The 21958-nt window shown below is 40.1% G+C and overlaps 1 protein-coding gene across 11 annotated transcripts in view; it reads left to right on the forward strand.

Moving 5' to 3' along the window:
• ryr2a (ryanodine receptor 2a (cardiac)) overlaps positions 1-21958 on the forward strand; it is a 152411-nt gene that overhangs the window by 110784 nt on the left and 19669 nt on the right. For 4 of the 11 annotated variants that reach the window (XM_085761346.1, XM_085761347.1, XM_085761348.1 and 1 more), the window contains 40 exons: positions 237-348; positions 438-558; positions 736-905; positions 1430-1650; positions 1879-1969; positions 2219-2359; positions 3146-3309; positions 3569-3647; positions 3770-3859; positions 4445-4582; positions 4714-4791; positions 4967-5042; positions 5296-5440; positions 5597-5712; positions 6170-6234; positions 6375-6496; positions 6769-6818; positions 8407-8467; positions 8546-8784; positions 9012-9093; positions 9452-9582; positions 9758-9885; positions 10212-10404; positions 10736-10818; positions 11002-11159; positions 11288-11375; positions 11943-12035; positions 12181-12351; positions 12801-12860; positions 13066-13200; positions 13322-13434; positions 13521-13617; positions 13756-13862; positions 14046-14097; positions 14225-14275; positions 14367-14466; positions 16440-16519; positions 17283-17359; positions 18110-18183; positions 20100-20117. In XM_085761346.1, coding sequence (XP_085617472.1) covers positions 237-348; positions 438-558; positions 736-905; positions 1430-1650; positions 1879-1969; positions 2219-2359; positions 3146-3309; positions 3569-3647; positions 3770-3859; positions 4445-4582; positions 4714-4791; positions 4967-5042; positions 5296-5440; positions 5597-5712; positions 6170-6234; positions 6375-6496; positions 6769-6818; positions 8407-8467; positions 8546-8784; positions 9012-9093; positions 9452-9582; positions 9758-9885; positions 10212-10404; positions 10736-10818; positions 11002-11159; positions 11288-11375; positions 11943-12035; positions 12181-12351; positions 12801-12860; positions 13066-13200; positions 13322-13434; positions 13521-13617; positions 13756-13862; positions 14046-14097; positions 14225-14275; positions 14367-14466; positions 16440-16519; positions 17283-17359; positions 18110-18183; positions 20100-20117 — 4370 coding nt within the window. The remainder of the gene's footprint in view (positions 1-236; positions 349-437; positions 559-735; positions 906-1429; positions 1651-1878; positions 1970-2218; positions 2360-3145; positions 3310-3568; positions 3648-3769; positions 3860-4444; positions 4583-4713; positions 4792-4966; positions 5043-5295; positions 5441-5596; positions 5713-6169; positions 6235-6374; positions 6497-6768; positions 6819-8406; positions 8468-8545; positions 8785-9011; positions 9094-9451; positions 9583-9757; positions 9886-10211; positions 10405-10735; positions 10819-11001; positions 11160-11287; positions 11376-11942; positions 12036-12180; positions 12352-12800; positions 12861-13065; positions 13201-13321; positions 13435-13520; positions 13618-13755; positions 13863-14045; positions 14098-14224; positions 14276-14366; positions 14467-16439; positions 16520-17282; positions 17360-18109; positions 18184-20099; positions 20118-21958) is intronic. The other 7 variants (XM_085761350.1, XM_085761352.1, XM_085761354.1 and 4 more) reach the window with 5 other exon arrangements.

Below are 21958 nucleotides of genomic sequence, written 5' to 3' on the forward strand. Positions count from 1 at the left end.
CAGTGGCTCCCAACGTCTAACAACTCACGTCCCATCCAGCAATGTTGGCGGCCCACATCTGACCTCACAATAATGTCAATCTGACTCTGGCTGCCTCTTGTTTAAAAGTCCCCCAGTGGCTATGCATTTGACATGTTATGGTTTACGTGTGTGTGTGTGTGTGTGTGTGTGTGTGTGTGTGTGTGTGTGTGTGTGTGTGTGTGTGTGTGTGTGTGTGTGTGTGTGTGTGTGTGTAGCAGTGACATGATGGAGGAGGAGGAAGACGACACCATTCACATGGGGAATGCCATCATGACCTTTTATGCTGCTCTCATTGATCTGCTGGGTCGCTGTGCTCCAGAGATGCATGTGAGTGACAACACGCACGCACGCACACACAGACACACACGATTAATGTTATATCCACCCTCACACGATCCTCTCTTACTCTGTGTCAGTTGATCCATGCTGGTAAAGGTGAAGCTATCCGGATCAGAGCCATTCTGAGGTCTCTCATTCCTATTGAAGACCTGGTGGGAGTCATCAGTATCCCGTTCTCCATGCCCAACCTGGGTAAAGGTGAGCAACCCCACTAGCACACACCTTACCTGACAAGCATAATCATGAGTTTGAATAGGTCCAGCAGCATCAGTAATGAAAATAAGTGTCAGTGTTAACGTCAGTATTGTAAATAGATAAATGTTGACCTTTAACCTTGTCTCTCATCTACGTATGTTTGTGCCTGTGCGTGCATAGATGGAAATGTGGTGGAGCCAGACATGTCGGCTGGTTTCTGTCCAGACCACAAAGCAGCCATGGTGCTGTTCCTAGACCGGGTCTATGGGATCGAAGACCAGAATTTTCTCCTTCATCTGCTGGAAGTCGGATTCTTACCAGACCTGAGAGCTGCTGCCTCTCTGGACACTGTGAGTGTGTGTGTGTGATAATTAATGAGCTAGATAGAATACATTTGTCAAATACGCTCTTCATTTGTTACATTAGTTCTATGTTGAATTGAAAATAGACAACACACCACTTCCACCGCAACACATAGTTCTGAAAGCATTTAATACATTTGTGCAAACCTACACCGAAGCACATTTTAATGTTGAAGTTGAGATGCAAATGATTTTTCATAAAAAGGAGAATGTACAAAATAACCTCGTGCAGCACAAAATTTGCCTTGACCTCTTGTCTCGAAAATCTAAAATTTACATTGACGGGAATATGTTCTGTAAATAAATATATCACTGGAAATGACCGTAGTATTGTGTGGGTTGTTATGTTTATCTGTTCCATTCTCTTGTAGCAGGATGTTTGATTTGAAGACTCACTCTGCTCCTCTTTAATCCCACGGCCTCAACAAGGCCGATTTCTCTAGACAAGCTCAATCACGCAGACACAGAGATGTTCATCCTCCTCTCCTTCTCTGTCTCTGTATCTGTGCCAGGTTGCTCTCAGTGCCACAGACATGGCACTCGCCCTCAACAGGTATCTTTGTACAGCTGTATTGCCTCTCCTGACTAAATGTGCACCACTGTTTGCGGGGACAGAGCCGTTTGCTTCACTGATTGACTCCCTCCTCCACACCATCTACCGCCTGTCCAAAGGCTGCTGCCTCACCAAGGCTCAGAGAGATGCCATAGAGGAGTGTCTGCTGGCTGTTTGTGGGTAAGACTGGTATTAAATGAGAGTTTTAATGAAGACTTTGATGTGGTAGTCACTTTTGCTTTGCTGTAATGTCTTTGTTTGTCTTTGGCTTTTTGACTTTAATCATTCATTTTAATGAGGTCACATTCATCATTTTGAATCCAGTGTTTTCACATTGCTTAAACTCCAGTTCTTATTTGATATCAGTGAAAACAGCCAACTCGTGTATGTCATCTTAATAATGTGCAGAAAGCTGAGACCCTCTATGATGCAACATCTGCTGAGGAGGCTGGTGTTTGACGTTCCTCTGCTTAATGAACACACCAAGATGCCTCTGAAGGTGAGAAACCTGTCAGTTAAATCTCTGCTTTTCAGACCAGTCAGCAGGGGCTCTGCTTTACCACTAATATTAGAAGAATATGCTGTGAACACTTTCTTACTGGTGTCTTAACCTCAAAGTGGAAAATGTTCTAATTTCCATAAGATAACATGAAACTGTCACATTTACTTTATTGTATTGTGATGTACTACTGTATAGGTTGTTTAAAGCCAGCAACTGTTTGATGGATTTCCTCTTGACTTTCCCCAGCTGTTGACCAATCACTATGAGCGTTGTTGGAAGTATTACTGCCTGGCTGGAGGCTGGGGCAACTTTGGGGCTGCATCAGATGAAGAACTTCACCTCTCCAGGAAAATGTTCTGGGGCATTTTTGATGCTTTGTCATACAAGGTATGAAAGCTCAGGGACTCACATGAGACAGATTTTCTAAAGATGTATCAAAATCAGTGCAATAGATACTGCCGTATTCATCATTTTAATCCAAAAATGCTGAACTCTTCATTCCCACAATGGAATTAATTACATCTCTTTGTTCTTCCTCCACCTGCAAGATAGCTGCTCATCTCTTTCTAACACAATCTTTTTGTCTGCTGACTGAGATAACCTTGTTGACACCTCTATATCAGGGTCATCAGGACCAGGACTTTTTCTCAGACGTGATGAAGTCTCAGAAGGCATGAAAATGTTTATAGTCATAGTCAGAGTTGTGACACGTAAAGTTGATGTATGTAATTCATGTTGATTAAATTTGTAAACTTTAGATATTTAAATTCTATAAAATAGCATAAACATGACCTAAGTACAACTATGATCATAACATTAATTCTGAGCATTCCATCATCAATATCAACATACAGTAATCTACAGTAGTTGTACATGTTAATGAGGGATATGATTCTTCTCATCTGTGCAAAAATGTGTAGTATTTGTTCTTTCTTACTGTACATTTTGAGTCTATTCAAGGTTAAGACAGCTGGAGGTCAGGTTTGTGTGAGTTGGAATGAAATGATCCTGCTTCAGCCAGGATGCACTGAACACACAGATATGTCAGACTGGATTAGGCTTAAAGGTGTGAGAGCAGAAGTAGAGTGGGTGAAGCATGCAATGGGATTGCAATAGTGCTGTGTGATGATGTACTGTAAAAGTGTACTGTGTGTGTGTGTCTTCATGATGTAGCGGTATGACCAGGAGCTGTTTAAGCTGGCATTGCCATGTCTTAGTGCTGTGGCTGGAGCTCTCCCTCCAGACTACATGGAGTCTAACTACATGGCCATGATGGAGAAACAGTCATCCATGGACTCGGAGGGAAACTTCACTCCACAGCCGGCAGATACCACCAAGTATGCAACATATTGATGTCTTCTTTGTTAAATAACGTCTTAATTTAAAGTGTTGTCATGCTTATTGTATGTCGTTGAAGTTAGATCCATAATGATCAAAAAAAAAAATGAATGAAGGATTCCTTGGAATTTGTAAAAGATTTGCTTTAAACATTTACTGATATTAAGTTAAATTCAGAGATTTGTTGTTGGGTTAGCCTGAATGCAGGTGATCTCACATGTTTAAATCTGTTTTTCTTTCCTTTTCTGTCTTCATCAGCGTAACTGTCCCAGAGAAACTGGACTATTTCATAAACAGATACGCAGAGCACAACCATGAAAAGTGGTGCATAGAGATGGTAAGGAAATAACAGTTGATAAGATAACATGGAACTATTGTAGTGGTTATGTTATGTTATGTAAGATATGATATGATATGATATGTCATGATATATAAATATCTTTTATGTATATTGTACAGTTTTCCAATGGCTGGTCATATGGGGAACAGATATGTGAAATCAGCAAGAGCCACCCTTTACTGAAACCATACAAAGGCCTCTCTGAAAAGGTAGTCTGCATGCAGCTGTCTGAGTCTGTTCACCTCAGGCAAAAAAAACAGATGGTGTTCAAATGTCTCTGAAGTCAACACAATTCACATGTACACTTTGAAGTGTTTTCCTTTGATTTCATTCTGATTCTGCGGGTACCTGCTTTGGGCGAGGTTTGGGCCATTGTCTGCTCATGGAATTCTGATTCTGGTGGATGATTGATCACTAGCCTGGCATGAATATGGGGGTTACCCAACAACAGGGTGAACTAGCTGAGCCAGAGGCAGGAAACTGGTGGCCCTCACAGCTGGCTGCCATGGTTATAGTTTGACCTGACTTTGATATTTATAGCAACTACAGTACAAATTTAAATCTATCTTGGTGGATAAATGCTGAATGTGTTCAAATGTGTTCCTTTTTCCCTCAGATACTGTGTAAGTGTAGGCTGGTGCAAGTTTTTCCGAAGACTAACTTCTGAAAGACTGGCTCTCTTAGTTCAAAACAGCTGTGTGCCACTGAAAATATTCAAGGAAGGGACGTTTCTTAAAAGGCGCAGCAAGGGGTACTCTATAACAGTTAAATGAAGCTGGGTTGTCTTCTTGCAGGACAAGGAGACTTACTGTTGGTCAGTCAGAGAGTCTCTGAAGACCATGCTGTCATGGGGCTGGAGCATCGACAGGATCAGAGAGGGAGACCCTGCCAGCCTCCACAACAAGTCCAGGAGGATATCACAGGCCAGCCAGGTACACATGCACACACTACACACTAACACTGACATAACCACGTACAAATTTAACATGATTTCTTTGTATCGCTGTATAGAATTTATTTTCAGCATGAATGTTCTCTACAGAGTATGTTGTCTGTTCCACAGTTGTCTTTTGAAGGAGCTGCAGCTTTCAGCCCGAGACCCATTGATATGAGCAATGTTACATTGTCCAGAGACATGCAGGTAGGTGCCTGACTGCACACACAGAAATGTGAAGCACTGTGCTACAGTATACGGTACTTTACATTATCAAATAAAAGAGAAACTTAACTTGAGCAGGGAGAATATTGATATAAAACTAGAGCCATGGATCTGTGTGGTGAAACTGTCACACATGTTTCGTATTGTGTTTGTCCAGTCTATGGCAGAGCTGCTTGCAGAGAATTATCATAATGTCTGGGCCAGGAAAAAGAAAATGGAGCTGGAAGCCAAAGGTAAACTAACACAACACGTGCACTGTGCATTTTTGATGCCATCACTACCAGCTTATATGGACTTAGTCCTTATTGGAAGAGTGGAGTCCATGATGATATACTTCTTAGTTTATCTGAAAAAGGATATGAAGATATTAAGTGAAAAGACCATAAATACAGTGAACAAAAAGTCCTGTAGTTTGACACTTAAAAAGCAGAAAACGAGGGTTTATACATGTACTCTTTGTACTTGCTGGCTCTATCCTCCATCCAGCTGTGCTGCTGTTGTCTCCAGGTGGAGGAAACCATCCCCTTCTGGTTCCCTATGATACACTGACTGCCAAAGAGAAATCCAGGGACAGAGAAAAAGCGCAGGACATCCTCAAGTTCCTCCAGATCAATGGTTACACTGTGTCCAGGTGAGAAACAGGCAAACACTCTCCACACAGATTTGAAACTTATTTATTTAAGTTTATTTTTTCATATATGAGTCATGCCTGCTTGACATGCCACAGAAAGTGTAAGCAGAGGGAAAAGTTACAGTACTGTACCAGGGTCTGATTGTTTGTTTGCAGAGGTGTTCAGTCACAGGAGCTGGACACTCCAGCTATAGAGAAACGATTCGCCTACACCTTCCTCCAGCAGCTCATCACATATGTTGACCAGGCCCACCAACACATGATGGAGTTTGGTGAGACTCATTTGTCTAATGAATGAAAAACAGATGACAGTTCAGACATAAGTGAAATGTTACAGTGTTCCTCCACAAACAGTTGGTGTTAGACAAGAAAGCTGTGTGTTAAACACACAATGCATGTCATACAGTGATCATTATGATTGTCAGTGAAAACACAGTGTGCTCAGAACTGGGTAATGCCACTGATGCAGCAGCCATTAGAAGAAAGAGACATGTTTTTCTCTCTTTGAAGCAGCCACAAATATTATTTGTGTTTGTAGGATGATGTCATGATCTGCTGTTATCTATTTTCATGAAGCAAAAAAGCCTGTGTAATAGAAATACTGCGTTAGACAAGAAATTTTCCTGTTTGGCATAATGGCTTCTCTCTTTGCACCCGGGACAGTCTGTGGATGTGAATGTCAGCATGTAAAACTATTAGGATTATCATCTGGCCATTCCTGTCATTTAGACCAGGCAACAAGGCCGAAGTCAGAGAAGGCTCCTCATGAACAGCAGATGAAGTTCTTTGGAAAGGTGAGAGACTTTAGGGATCTTCACATCACCCTCAAATGTTGCCAAAACTGTAAACCGCTGTAATCACTAGACATAAACTGACACATGGAATGACATCTGAGAGGTAATTGAATCATGTCTTTATGCTATTCAACCCACAGGTTGTCTTGCCATTGGTGGATCAGTACTTTAAAAACCATAGGCTCTACTTCCTGTCCACAGCCATCCATCCAATCAGCAGTGGTGGCCACGCCTCTAACAAGGAGAAGGAGATGGTGACCAGGTGAGTGCAGCGTACGAAAGCCAGTGGTACCAGGAGCACTTGTTTTGTATGTCAGTAAATGACTAATACTTAACTCATGTATGTGTTAGAATGGTGTATGTATGACGGCCAAGGAGCTGTTGGATCTGTCAGCAGCTTGACATCAGGCTGTGTGCCTTTATATATCTCCTACTCTGTTTCCCCCGGGTCTCTGTCATTTGATTGTCTCTCACATTTCTTTTGTCTATTTCTCTGCTTCCCTCTCTACCTCCTCTCTCACTCAACCTTTTCAGTCTTTTCTGCAAACTGGGAGTTCTTGTCAGACATAGGATATCCTCGTTTGGTAAGGATGGTTTGTGCACAGATGCTTTTTGGTTGATGAGACATAAAGCCTTTAATTAGCTGAGTGTCAGATCAGTGCTGGGTGGGTCCATGACAGTATGGACCTTACAAAGGATATATGAAATGAATGATTTATATCCTGTTTTTCCATCATTTGGTGGAACAAGTGAAACACTACATGGAGCCCTGCCTGGTCTGAACAGAAGAACGCTATGCTCTCACTGTATTAGGGTTTAAAATAGCAAAGATGCTGACACAATGATGAGCATGATGGAAACACCTCATATTGACCTCTGAAGTCTACATCTGTGACTATTATTGCTCTAAAGGGTTAACATCCCAAATCCACTCATCCAAATGCAGTAGAGACTTGATGCCTGCATTTGCCCAAATGTGAAGGACTTAGCCCAGGAGTCCCTGTAGTGCTCAATATCCCATCATCCACTGTGGATCAGTCAGTCACTGTATTCTAACATTCATACATTCACAACATCAGGTGGTTGTAGATCTACAGTAGGAAACATCACATCATGCTTCACTGGTTAATGTATCAAGGATACTTATGTGAGCCTGGCTCTCTCAGGATAAGCTGCCTCATAATGTTATTCACCCTCCTTCATGCTGAAAGGAGGATGTATTCCATGGTGTCTGTGTGATATGAAGACTCCCATTTATTCTGCCAGACAAGTTTATCTTGACACAGATCACTGCAGGGTCCACAGGTGGGCATAGATTGACCATATTTGGGAGAAAGCAGGATAAGGCCAGATAATTCATGCCAAGTTTCCCAGGGTGAAATACACATAGGTAACATGCACAGTGTTGACGGCTTTTACATGCAAGGTTCTACCAAAGTCAAGAGCAAAGCAGTAAGCTCAAGATGATCAAAGAGACCACCCCCCCGTTGAGGGCTTCTACAATTTCCATAGACACATTGCATTGAAGTTCCACATAATCAAACATCATTCAACCACAGAGCACACTGTCAGCTTTTGTTATTGGCTGCTAACATAGATACATTATAAGAAATCTCTTACAATTGATATTGAATATGACTTTCGACTTCAGTAAGTGATTAGAAATAAGTGTCTGTGTTCCATGTGCGCATGGGTGTGCATGCATGCATGCATGATATTTGATGTGTGGTGTGTCATTTCTTGGGCCATATGAGTGCAAAGTCATTCTCCTCAAAGTAAAAAGGGTTCTGCAGATCAGACCTTCACATGACTGGAAACAAAGAGAATGAATTAATGAAAGTTACATGATATTTCATATTTTTAACATTTCTATCTCTTTGGGGATATTCTAAAGCCTGGAGTGATATAATTCATTCATTTATTTATTTATTCATTTGTGCATGTATCAGTTTTCATTTTTAATGGAACATCCTTTTTCTTTGGAAAATGATGCTCTTCAGTGCTTTTGATTAAAACAAACATGATGGATGAGATTCTTCAGATTCTGTTTTCAGAGTGTAACTGTTGATTGCAGCAGATAGAGGCTGTTGTGTGTTTGTGTGTTTTGATACCTGACTCATATGCATAGACTCGTACCAGTCTGTTTATCATGTTATCCTATCTGCTTTCCAGGTAACAATGCCACATCCATAGTCAACTGTCTACAGATACTGGGACAAAGCCTGGATGCCAGGTAAGGGATAAGATGCATGGTATGATGTATCTCTTGTCTCAGATAAGGATGTAAAATGTAACTCTCCCTATACATCAGGACTGTGATGAAGACTGGTCTGGAGTCTGTGAAGGCAGCCCTGCGGTCATACTTTGACAGTGCAGCGGAGGACCTGGAGAAGACACAAGAGAACCTGAAGCTGGGCCAGTTCACCCACAGCAGAGAGCAGCCTCGAGGTGTCACTCAGATCATCAACTACACCACCTTCGCCCTGCTGCCCGTCCTCTCCTCCCTGTTTGAACACATCGGACAGAACATGTTTGGAGAAGACCTCATATGTGAGTGTTCACATTATGTTTGACTGGGGCGTTAATGTTTGAATAATGTAGTCTTTGTGAATACAAAAAAAATAATGCATTTATGTATCAGACAAAACATTTAAAATGGAGAATAATGTCAGATATTCAACATGAAATTTTATTGTGATGATAATTGATGTTTAATTTAGAGGAATTATGTAGAATACCCATTTTCCAAATGAACAAGTTGTTTGTTCTTACTGCAGTGGAAGATGTCCAGGTCTCCTGCTACAGAATCCTCAACAGCCTTTACTTTCTGGGAACCAACAAAAGCATTTATGTAGAAAGGTAGAGTATATACGGGAAACCTATCCCTATCTGTAGATAGGTTAACATGTAATGCACTGTACCAAGGAACTGAACTTCCAACAATATTACTATTACTATAATAACACAAAACAATGAAATTCAATACAATCATGTAACAAATTTTCTTTTCACTGAATTACAATGATGTAACGGTGTACCCTACAATCTACAAAAAGCTCAGTGTTTCAGTGTGTTTTCAGCATGTTTTAGACCAAAAATTCAAACAAATGCCTGACATGATCTCCTCTCCTCTCCTCTCCTCTCCTCTCCTCTCCTCTCCTCTCCTCTCCTCTCCTCTCCTCTCCTCTCCTCTCCTCCCCTCTCCTCTCCTCTCCAGGCAGCGTCCAGCATTAGGAAAGTGTCTAGCTGCTTTCTCAGCAGCCTTCCCTGTTGCCTTTCTTGAACCTCACATCAACAAATTCAACAGCTTCTCCATCTACAACAGCAAAGGAACCAAAGACAGAGGGGGTATTAAAGAATGTGAATGTACTTTCCTTTAAATAGTTAACTACTTTGTGTTCTTGTACGCACATATTCCAGGAGGAGGAATAACACCAAGATGTAGAAATCATGTTTTAATTGTATCCTTTCAGTATTAGGTTTATCTACATGTTACTGACACTTTTCTCTTTCCTCCTCCTAGCTCTAGGTCTTCCGGGACATGTTGGGGAGGTTTGCTCTGTGATCCCAAACTTACAAAAATCTCTGGAGGAGATCATGGAGTTGGCAGAGTCCGGCATGAGATATACTCAGATGCCCCATGTGATGGAGGTGGGACATATAACTAACAAAAAACCCCGCATAAAACAGAATAATAGAACAGGAGTAAGGTCCTGTGATTGAACCTGATTAGAATGATTATTTCCACTGTCCCGAAGATGGTCCCTCAGTGCTGCACTGTTGGCTGCTCACTGCTACTCAGTCCTGAGAACTGTTGAAAATGACTGCATATTAAGCCTTAATCATCAGTGTTCAATTGTACAGTTATACCTGTACATTTCCTAGTGACACACTGTGCTCACTGCTCTGTTATCTGTATCTGTACACTGTTAATATATGGTTACGTGCTTCATGGTAAAACTGCCATTTTGCTGCAGGTGGTGTTGCCCATGTTATGCAGCTACATGTCTCACTGGTGGGAATATGGACCTGAGAGCAACACAGACAAAACAGACAGCTGCTGCACCTCTGTCACCTCTGAACACATGAACACACTGCTGGGAAACATTCTCAAGATCATCTACAACAACCTGGGAATAGATGAGGGGGCCTGGATGAAAAGACTAGCTGGTAAACCTGACAACACACCGTGTGCAACAGACTGTTCCTTCTTAATGTTTGACAACTCGACTGCCTTTGTGCTGTGGTAATCTGACAGGTGCAAAGCAGCAGCATAAACTGCAGCCTCCACAATGGTAACACATACATTAGAACCTTCAGAGGGTTTATTGCAGAAATTTAGGATTAGACTGACTTAGGTTGAGATGGTGCTACTAATAAACTGCTAACAGATCAAAGTATGTGCAGGCACCAGAAGACATCTCTTACACATTCATGCACACACATACAATTATTTTTTGTATTCCTAACTGTCAAACCCCATCTCTGTCTTTTCCCCAAGTTTTCTCTCAGCCAATCATCAGCAAGGCCAAAGCCGAGCTGCTCAAGACCCACTTCCTGCCTCTGATGGATAAACTGAAGAAAGTGAGTGTCCTCATGTTGTACTCTCTTAGATGACCTTATTACAACATAAGTGGAAAATGGTGTGTAACTAAACCATTTCTGTGTGTTTGATGTCACAGCCTCAGGTTCAAAGAAAGTGTGTTTTGTAAAACAGACTGAAAATGTTTAGTGATAATGACAGTGACCATGCACTGTGTTGTGTAGAAAGCTGCAGTTGTATTGATGGATGAGGAACACAGCAAAGCAGAGGGGAGGGGTGAGATGTCAGAGACGGAGCTCCTCATCATGGACCAGTTCACTGTATTGGTCAGAGACCTGTACGCCTTCTACCCTCTGCTCATCCGATTTGTTGACTACAACAGGTACAGAGCTTTGACTGAAGTGTGATAGATCAGAGTTTATATATGCTGCATTCTGGGGAACAGAATGTAGTTAGCGCAGAACTCAGAGGACCTGCCGTTATCCACTTCCTATCTTTGTACGCCGACAGGGCCAGATGGCTGAAGGAATCCAACCCAGAGGCTGAGGAGCTGTTCCGCATGGTGGCTGAGGTTTTCATCTTCTGGGCCAAGTCTCATGTAAGAAAATCACTGTGAAGGAGCAAAGTGCTGCTGACTGAAAAGTAGATGGAAGTATTAGTCAAGGTCAAGTGCAGATAGAGAGAACACAAGTAACTAACTTACTTAATAATGATTAATGATGCTAATCATTAGTGGTAAATTAAATTACTCACTGTTAAGAGCTGCTTGTTCTTCTAATTCCAGTCCATGGAGCTTTTAACAGTGTGCTTTTAGTGTGTTGATTGGTCTTTATAATTTAGTCCTTTCATATTTCATTAAAGGCTGTTTTTCATGGTCCTTCTGAAGTAGCCCATAATCCTAACCATGTCTCACATGGAAGGCACTGACAATGTTGCACTTGGTTCCTCTTATGAACAAGTGACAGACAGATGCAACAAATTAAGGAAAAAAATTAGAGATAAGTTCAGTTTCAGTTTTCAGCTTCTTTCTCACCTACACGCAGCTGATGAATGGGAGCCACAGTTAGATCATCTGTTTGAGGAAGTTTCAGAAACCTCTGTCACTGGATAATTCTAGCAGGGCAGTATCCCAGAGAGTCATGGATGTTTTGTCATCTTTCTGCAGAACTTCAAGAGGGAAGAGCAGAACTTTGTTGTCCAGAATGAAATCAACAACATGTCCTTCCTCATCACTGACACGAAGTGTAAGATGTCAAAGGTACGGGGACATGGAAGGAAGTGGAGGCTCATGACAATATGTGTGTTTATGATCAAGTGTCACAACCAGCAATTACTAAAAATATGTGTGATATGAATGAAAGCTTGTATTGAGACTAACATCGCATTTCTTGTCTTCTGTTCAGGGAATAGTTTCAGACCAGGAGAGGAAGAAGATGAAGAGAAAAGGAGATCGATATTCGATGCAGACAAGTCTGATTGTTGCTACTCTGAAGCGTCTGCTACCTGTTGGACTCAACATCTGTGCCCCTGGAGAACAAGAGCTTATTGCACTGGCTAAGAACCGCTTCAACCAGGTGTGAAACATTCACATCTGCCTGGTACATTTTGAACTGCGCTATAGATTTCAGTAGTAGTAGTAGTAGTAGTAGTAGTAGTAGTAGTACAGTAGTAGTAGTGATCACTTCAATTTTAAAGCAGAATTATGTGTAAATACAAATTCATTGGTATAAAGGTAATGATAAGAGAAGTACTGTACGTCAGTTGACAATGACAAATGATCATTTAAGACCTGTGATAAAGGTTAATTCATCATTCATTTTTTTTACTTTGCCACATTTCTGTCATGTCATGCTCTTGCTATCTCCTATCTGCATGAAATGACAAAGACTAGACTGGATCCAGGGACGTTGTGGTTCATGGTCATAATCTTAACCCCTAAACCCAGTTCACTGGCCACTGTCCACCTCATATACAGTATATGAATGTTGATCCACTAATGTATGTGAATTTGCTCTGTTAACAGAAAGATACAGAGGACGAAGTCCGAGAGATCATCAAGAATAATCTACATTTACAGGGGAAGGTAGGAGCACAGTCAATACCAAAATCCTGTTTGTGATGGTAACATGATCAAGGTCCTGTTAGTATATTCAGTAAAAACATAGTAACAGCTGGTGAAATCTAAGAAAATTCATTATCGTTAACTGCTTAGAGAAGTTCTCAACCTCATATGACACTGAAATCAATTTCCTCTATGTAATTGTGACTGGATGTGTTTGACCTGACAGCTGGAGGACCCAGCTATCCGATGGCAGATGGCTCTGTACAGGGACCTCCCTAATCACTACGAGGACACCTCAGACCCAGAGAAGACTGTGGAGAGAGTCCTGGACATAGCTCATGTTCTCTTCCACCTGGATCAGGTGTGTGGGCGCACTCTTCACTCCGATTAGAAGAGCTGATCTCATGTGAAATAGTCAAGTCAGTCCAGTTTGAGAAGATGTTGCACAGTGAGCCACTGTTGAGTTCAGTTTGTGTGTTTAGGTTGAGCACCCTCAGCGCAGTAAGAAGGCCGTGTGGCACAAGCTCCTGTCCAAACAGAGGAAGAGAGCAGTGGTGGCTTGCTTCAGGATGGCACCACTCTACAACCTGCCCAGGTAAGTTCTATGATCACATACACACACACGCTATGCATTAAATTTAGAGCTGGTATATCTTATATTACTGTATCTCCACACACTAGGCACCGGGCTGTCAACCTGTTCCTGCAGGGCTATGAGAAGTCCTGGATCGAGGCAGAGGAGCACTACTTTGAAGATAAACTCATTGAGGACCTCGCTGTTAGTATATTTAAAATAGATAGAATTATTTTAGCCCCTGGCATTGTTTGTTTTACTCTGTAAAGGCATTTGATCAAATTGTATTTTACTCTTTGTCCCCTTGAGTCTCTTCTGATTGTGAGCATTTGTTTATGTCAGAAACCAGGTGACCAAGAACCATGTGAAGAAGAGGAGGGGGTGAAGCACATTGATCCACTGCATCAGCTCATTCAGCTATTCAGTAGAACAGCCCTCACAGAGAAGTGGTGGGTTTTCATATACATATCAGACAGTCAGTCATAGGAGCTGGAAAACTAAGGATGACTAATTTTTTTCACTTTATCAGTTCATCACTATTTATACTACTCCATCAGGCAGATCATCACTGTTGTAAACAGAATGAGTATTATCAACACCAAATGTGTGAGTATGTATTTTATCTGTTGCAGTAAACTGGATGAGGATAATCTTTACATGGCCTATGCTGACATCATGGCTAAGGTATGAGCTACTGACTGCTTGCACCAGAAACCTTTTCATTACTTAGAAGTGAAATAACTGATGCTAATGATGATGAGGTTGACAGTGTTCATCTGTGCCCTTCACGTGTTCCTTCTTTTTCATTCAGAGTTGCCACGATGAAGAGGATGAGGACGGAGAGGAAGTGAAGAGTTTTGAAGTAGGTGGTCAGTCGCTCTGTGTCAGGCTTCGTGGTGGCTTTAACGTAGCTGAAGCTCTGATGCTACCTCTACTGTGTTTCACATGAACAGGAGAAAGAAATGGAGAAGCAGAAGTTGTTGTATCAGCAGGCTCGGCTACATGACCGAGGAGCTGCTGAGATGGTGCTTCAAACCATCAGCGCCAGCAAAGGTCAGTTCAAGTTCTCAGTCTTTAGTCCTTAATCAGAGAAAGAGGAACTAAGGGCGTATTCACACCAGGAAAGTCCAATAGTTCACTTGCTTTGGTGCGGACTAAATTTTTTTTTACTTGGTGCGGTTTGTATTCACATTGCATTTTTTCACAAGCGGATCAACTTTCTAAACAAAAGCACGTGTGTCCCACAGTTGCTCAGTCATTGGATAAAAATTATCAGCAGGATCTTCCACGAAAAGTACACAATGGAGGTCATGAATGCGTTTCTTGCTGCCTTTTCAATTTGGTAGTATTTCCAATCCTGTGCTTATTCATCACTTGGAGGCTATGTGACCGTTATGCAGCAGTCCCCATTAAGGAAAGTCAGACAACAAACATACAGACGTATGCATGTGCGTCTGAAGTAGGGGTGTCAACGTTTACAGTTTTTTATACACTTGTAAACGGGGCTCAGACCAGGGTTTTTTCTGCATTATAAATTTTGAGGCGGCTGCCTTTCTGCATTTGTACGGAGAGATTGCGCTGATCCGCAGCTGTTTACTTTCTCTCTGAGCATCTCCGCCAGCAAGTTGATAAACAGCTTCGTAGTACCGTGTCAACTCGGACCGGGGCTAGAGGTTTTGTTAAGCTGGAACATGAACACAAAGCCTGGCTATGTTGAGCCTCCTTCAGGCCGGAGGAGTCGATGGTTTTTTTTTTTTTCCTCAGCCTTTATTTTGAAAGGACAGCTGGAGAGAGACGGGCAGGCTACGCGGAGATAAAGTGAGGGGGGATTGACATGCAGTTCCATTATTATCTGAAGCTTTCAGGCAACATTATCACCCCTAAAAATACTAAATAGCCTATATATTGATGAGAAATTAATGGGGGGGGCGTGTAAACTGCTAACGTTATTGATTTGTTATCCATGTACCCGTTTACACGTGTAGATGTTGACACCCCTAGTCTGAAGGATGGTGCGCTAAAAAAAGAAAAGAAAAAAAGGACGGCACAAAAACATAATCATTCTCTCAGGATGCTGTGTTGCCGATCGGCATTGAAGCCTAGTCACATTTATTTCTGTTAACGGTTATTAATCGGATAACGACTTTCTGTTATGAGTTAAAAAATATATTAAGAATGCGCATCCTTAACGGCGACGGGTGCGTCCTCTCCAGCATTTGATAAATGTTTTCCACTGACCAAATATCAAGGAGGCAGCGTGTCTATCTGTGCTCCATGTTGACCCACGGCTCATTTGTTGATAATTTCCACATTTTCTGACAACAACGGAAGCCTGTTGAATCCAAAAAGGCGCTTGGATTTTGCATTTGGTTCGGGAAAGGTTCGGTTTACATTCACACCGGACGCAAATCGCACCAGGGTTCGTTTGGGACTCTGGTCTGGACCAAACAAGTGAACCAGTCCGCTGGTTTGTATTCACACCTCCCCAAAAGGTCCGCACCAGAGGAAAAGTCCGTTTCAAGCGGACCAAACGAGCCTGGTGTGAATACGCCCTAAGATTTCAAAACTGTAAATGTTTGGAGTTTAATTTAGGTGTTGTTTGAAGAACGAAACGTACCTCAAAACAAACATAGCTGCAGAATTTCATAGTGTGAGTCTTCAGATTCAAACCACAATCTGGCAGACACACAACAGCTCCAAGAAACCCAAGAGAGAAGGAGGGCACTTTTTACCTTGCTACTTCTTAGTAAAGATATAGTAATTTCTGATTCATTCAGCATGGCATGATCGTTACACTGAAACTATTAACTTTAATATGTGCATCTATGAACTAATAACTTTAATAAATAACTTATTGAGACAAAAGGTAACCTAAAGTACAATTCATATTGTGATGATCATGATCAATGATCATCAGCTACATTCATGTCCTTGCTGAATGAGCCTAGCAGCTAAATTGAAATGTAAATGATGTTTGCAATGATCCTGCTCCGTGGTGGATAACAGAATGATTTTCCCTTCACCAGGTGAGATGGGTCCCATGGTGGCCTCTACTCTGAAGCTGGGCATAGCTATTCTCAATGGAGGAAACTCTACTGTGCAGCAGGTAAAGTGCTCACCCACTCTGTCCTTTTATCCGCGGGGTCTTGAAAAGTATTAAAAGGTGATAAATCAATTTTGGGAAAATTAAGACCCTTAAAAAGTATTTAAAAGTATTTTCATGGCTTTATAAAGTCTTACATTTTGAAGGTGTTTTTTCTGAATTAGCTGTCCAAGAGTTTGAGTCCTAAAAAACATTGTAAAAGTGTGTGAATTTATTCATTTTATTACAAAACAAAGATGAACCGGTACATAAAAAAGAAAAGAAGATGTTTTTGTTTTTTGAGAGTGGAGCAATTTTAAAAAAAAATTTTTTTGATAAACTTTGCTTTTATTTATTATCCTAGCCTATTTTGAATTCTGTTGTATCATAGTGGTCTATAGTCTTTATCACAAACTAGAACTGTTAAGTTAAAAGTGTCACTGATGTAAATGGTTACAGTTTGAAGTGGCAGCGATGTACTGAAAAATATTGAGAAGGCCTTGAAAAAGTCTTAAAAAGGTTTTAGAATTAACTTCAAGATTCCTGTATATACCCTGTTTTAGTGTTAATGCATTTGAAAGGCTGAATATCTCCTTCTGGTAAGGATTTTATACATAGAAAACACCTGTCAGAAAGACACTGTTTCATCTCAATGAGGAACTGAGATTGTTTTTTCTATGGTTGACTGTTTCTTCTGTATTTTTTCTGTTTCTGTTTTAAATCAGAAGTGAGTCTATAATATTTCTCAACTTTCCCTCGTCCATTGTGGTCTTTGTTTCTTTGACAGAAAATGTTGGATTATCTGAAAGACAAGAAGGATGTGGGCTTTTTTCAGAGTCTGGCTGGGCTGATGCAATCATGCAGGTAACTCTATGAGCACTTCCTGCCCCTGGACTCAAAAAAATTACTGATAAAATCAGGATAGGCCAGGTGGGTGGGTGCTATATCTCAAATAATCTCCCTCTGTCTCGCTCTCTATTTTGGCTGACCCACACATTTAAAATGCAGCTGTCAGGGAGCTGATTAATTGCTCAAGTCACACTCTTTCTAAAATTCCTATCTCAGTCAAATCTGAACACAGACATGATCCATTACTCCACTTAAAAAGTAGAGACAAGAGACGCTCTATGCAACTATAAATCTTTCTTGGGAATCATCAGGTTTTATTCAGTATCAAAAACAAATCCAGTTATCTGCAACGGCAGATTTCAAACAGGATCTGCCCAGAGATAATTCTGCCTATCCACACATACATCAGTCAAATCCACTAGACGACATAGAACATCCACATAAAGTGCAACTGAGCATTACTTAGTCAGTCCTATCTTTTCATTAATTACTTAATTTGGTCATTTGTTGCGATTAACGTATATACACCAACACGTAACTTACAGTATTCTGTGCTGGAAAGGTTAAATCGTTCCTTGTCAATAAATTGGGTGGGCTGGCAAGGGAAATAGCTTATGTGTTAACATTGAAAAGATTTAGTGCAGGTTTCAAATGCCACTCTGCACAAATATGGATTCAGGTGTTAATGTAAAGTAATGAACAGAAGAACGGTATTCAGCATCAGATGGGTGTAGTAACATAAGAGAATTTCACTATGTTTTTCAGTGTACTGGATCTTAATGCATTTGAGAGGCAGAACAAAGCAGAAGGACTGGGGATGGTGACAGAGGAGGGCTCAGGTAAGTTCCATTATGTCTTATTTCAGGTCAGTGCAGAGAAAGGATCATTAAATCAGTGCCTCTGAGTTGGAGACTAGTGTTGCTGCTCTCAAAAAACTACTTTACTAGAAAGCCAGGCCTGATTTTCTACACCAGGTGCAGGTAAATCAAAGTGGAGCTCTTAAACAAAGATTGTAAGGTAGCTATTTAAACAACAATGTATCTCTTGTAAAGCATATTACTGCATTGTCTTCAGGTAGAAAGTGATCATTAACATAGTTTTGCTAGAAGAAATGCACTCTTTGGTGTACACACCTTGGTTGTTATTCCTGACACATACTGTAAAGGCAATTTTTTCCTGTCAGATCATCATTCTTTGTTTTGCTTTGTCCCATTTATCCTATCATCACTTGGTTCAGCATTCTGTTGATTTTGATCTAGTGGTAATGCAATACTACCCTTTTCTTCCTATGCATTATCCAGTATGACTCCTGGTGTACAAGTGTGTGTATTCATGATTTTCCTGTTACATCTTCTATGTATTCATTTGTTACAAATGTTCACGGTCAACCTTTAGATTACTGATACTTAATGTAGACAGACTACAGCAGTGGAAGAAATTTTCCTTTGTTGGTTTGACTGGTTTGTAGAAGTTAAAATGGCTTCATAGTTTACTTATTAACTTCCATAAATGTCTTAGTATTGTGTAAAAGAGGCTATTATTGGTACATTAATTGTTACATTTTAAGAGGTGCAGCAGTTTTCAGTAATTTCTGGTTAAAAAAGCTAAATGCCTGTTACGTCGTATAACATTTCTGATCTTTCACACTTTAATTTCTCCCATTTGCATATGAAACGTTATTACTGTAAGTGGCTGAACAGAGTGATGTCATTAATCCACCATTAAACACCTCAGGGAGGAGGTCACAGTGAATCACTGCGAGAACAAAGTTTATAAAATTATTAGTATTTCACATACTTACATTTTATAGTGGTTTAGCTCAACACAGCAGGCTATGCGGCTTTATTACCTCTTAACATGGCTGAAGATCCACTGATGTACATTGTAATACAGCTCAAGGATGGTCCTCATTTAAAAAAACAAAAACAATCCATGTATCACTAAGGAATAGTCACTACAGAGTATTAACACCTTGCTTTAATGATTGCTGTATAATTATGTGCTGTCAGTGCATAATTACATTTTTAAAACTGCCATTAATATTTCTATATTACTATTTCGTATATTGGTTCTCATTACAAGTAAATGATGGCTGTTTTAATTCCAAGCAAATACAGATTGCAGTGTTGCTCTCAATGGAAAAAAAATAACGTCTGCATGTTAATGTTAATGTTGTTCATAATGAGGTGTTTATTCAGTTGTATGGTATTTTTACGAAATTGACTCATATTTTACAACAGGTGTTTTCTATCCCTTTATGTGCAGACTGAAGAAAACCAGCAATTACTAAAACTGGCTGATTTTATCACTCATTACTGCACCCATTTTTGAAATTAGTCATGGTACCAACTACAGCTGATCACGTTCAACTCATACCTTCCTCATATCATGTAAGACAATCTAATCGTCATTTTAAAAGCCTACAGTACATTATCAAAACAGGTTCAACGTTGATGCATATCCATAACCAAAAGGAAAAGGACAAAAAAACTACAAGGTCTTGTTATATTTTAGGCTCAGCTCTTTTTTTTTTATTATTTTACTCAGCTGTACAAGTTTTCTGTTATTTAGTCTTATATTATTTTTTCCATGTTGACCAAACAACTGAATTGGGACTTTTTAAAGCTCTTTTCCCTATATGTAATCTTTTTCTTTGTTTCTTTCTTTGTTTCTTACTTTCTTTCTTTCTCTCTTTCTTTCTTCCCCTGTTTTCCTTTTCTCATTTTGGTTTACTGCACTTTCTTCCCTTCCTCAGTCATCACTCATGAGCGTGGTAATTATGCCTTCTGCCATTTTCTTGTGTGTTGGTTGGTCTCTCTCTCGCTCCTACTCTACAGTTGGTTAGTTGTTGTGTCAGTTCTGTCCAGGTCCTGAGTGTAGATCTTCAAACCTCGTCCTTACCAGCTCTGTGCTTGTAGCTACTTTTCTGCCTTACCCTCACCATTTTATCCTGTTCTTTTCTGAGTTTTTTTGTTTGTTTGTTTTTGCTTATTGTTTTTATTTTAATTTATTTTATTTTTAATTTATTTATTTTTTTACAGTAGACCAATTACAAGTCACTCTCTGGTCGGATTTGTAGTTGGGTCTTTTCATAAGGTTTAAAGTCCATTTCTGAATTATGATGTAAAACGTGTCATCATTCTTTGTGACAATAGTAAACTGGTGATAATGTTTTGTTTGGAATATATAGACATTAAGATCTAAAGCTCTTGACATATGCAGGCAGACGTATTTGAACTGTAGCTGTAAGCGGTTTTGCTTCAACCTACCATCTAAAACATAACCCACATATGCCTCCCTCTCAGGATTTGTACAGTATCTGGCACATTCTTAATAATACTAATGTGAGCATTTACCTCCCCCCACCCTCATCCTTCACTCACACCCCCTCAGTCATGTAGTTCACCTTAAGTCAGCTGTTTTGTCTCAGTAATGGAGATGGTTATTGTGCTGGTTGTTCTGTTGTGAAGTGTATGACCCCCCTCTGTGTTCTCAGCCACACTCTGTCTCTTTCTGACTCACTCTCTTAGGGCTGCAATCAATTCAAAAATGCAAAATAGATAGAGTAAACTGGATAATTTCCTCCATTAAATCCATAATCATCATCATTTTTGTAATAACAAAAGGTCATGAAATGTGACATGAAATATGTATTTTTACCTGCAGTTAATTACAGCTTTATTAACACATGCAAGTCATTGTTCAACTTTAGTTCAGTCTCTACAACTCTCATGAACCTGTCCAGATGCAAACAGCGCTCTACTTAAAGTCACTCCTTGAAAAAATCTTGTTTTGTGTCTGCTGAGTGCAACTGTTTACTGACACACTACACTAAAGTTGTGTTAATGTATTAGCACTCAGGCCAGAAGGTCACTTAAAGCAGCATAACATTACATAATAGCAAACATTTATAAAAATCAGTGGTCTTTGATTGATTTTGATATTATCACAAATAATATCAAATGAGCCAATTTATGCAATGACACAAAAGTGTGATCAGTTTGGAGGGGGGAAACTCAATTTTGTTAACATATTGTCTGAAAGTTTGTGGTTAATTTTTAGAACGAGTAACTGAGCGGTAATGGCCAATAAGTACATCTGATTTGCAAACCAAGTAAACAAATTATTATCAGATGTTAGTTTGATTTTCAAATTAACATTTGATAAACTAACATAATATACGAAATTATACAAGTTAATTGTTCTTGCAAGTTGGTTATTTATTAACCTAATTAAGCCAGAAAGCTTCAACCATCAGGCTCCAACACCCTTAGACACTGTGCTTAACTGATCAGATAAAATTCTAGGGGAAATATAAGGACATCCAGTATTTGTACAAACAGTTTATTCATGCTTTGATATACAGTTTTAAACAGTCTGAGGTACAGTTTGTATTTTTTTGAACATTTAATGTATAGATTTATCAGAAAAATAAATCAGAGAAAACAAATTGCAGCCCTACCTATTTCTTGTCTCTCACCTTTTCATTTGTTTTGTATCTACCTCTTCTCTTTTCACTAAGTGTTGCACTTTGAACTTTAAAGTGGTTGTTTCCAGCCACGCTCCTCTGTGAGTGGAGGAGGGTGAACTCTGATCATTTCTTCCTCCCTTCTT

This window comes from Trachurus japonicus, chromosome 19 (genome assembly GCF_045865225.1).
Source record: "Trachurus japonicus isolate A0001 chromosome 19, Traja_1.0".
Taxonomy (NCBI): domain Eukaryota; kingdom Metazoa; phylum Chordata; class Actinopteri; order Carangiformes; family Carangidae; genus Trachurus; species Trachurus japonicus.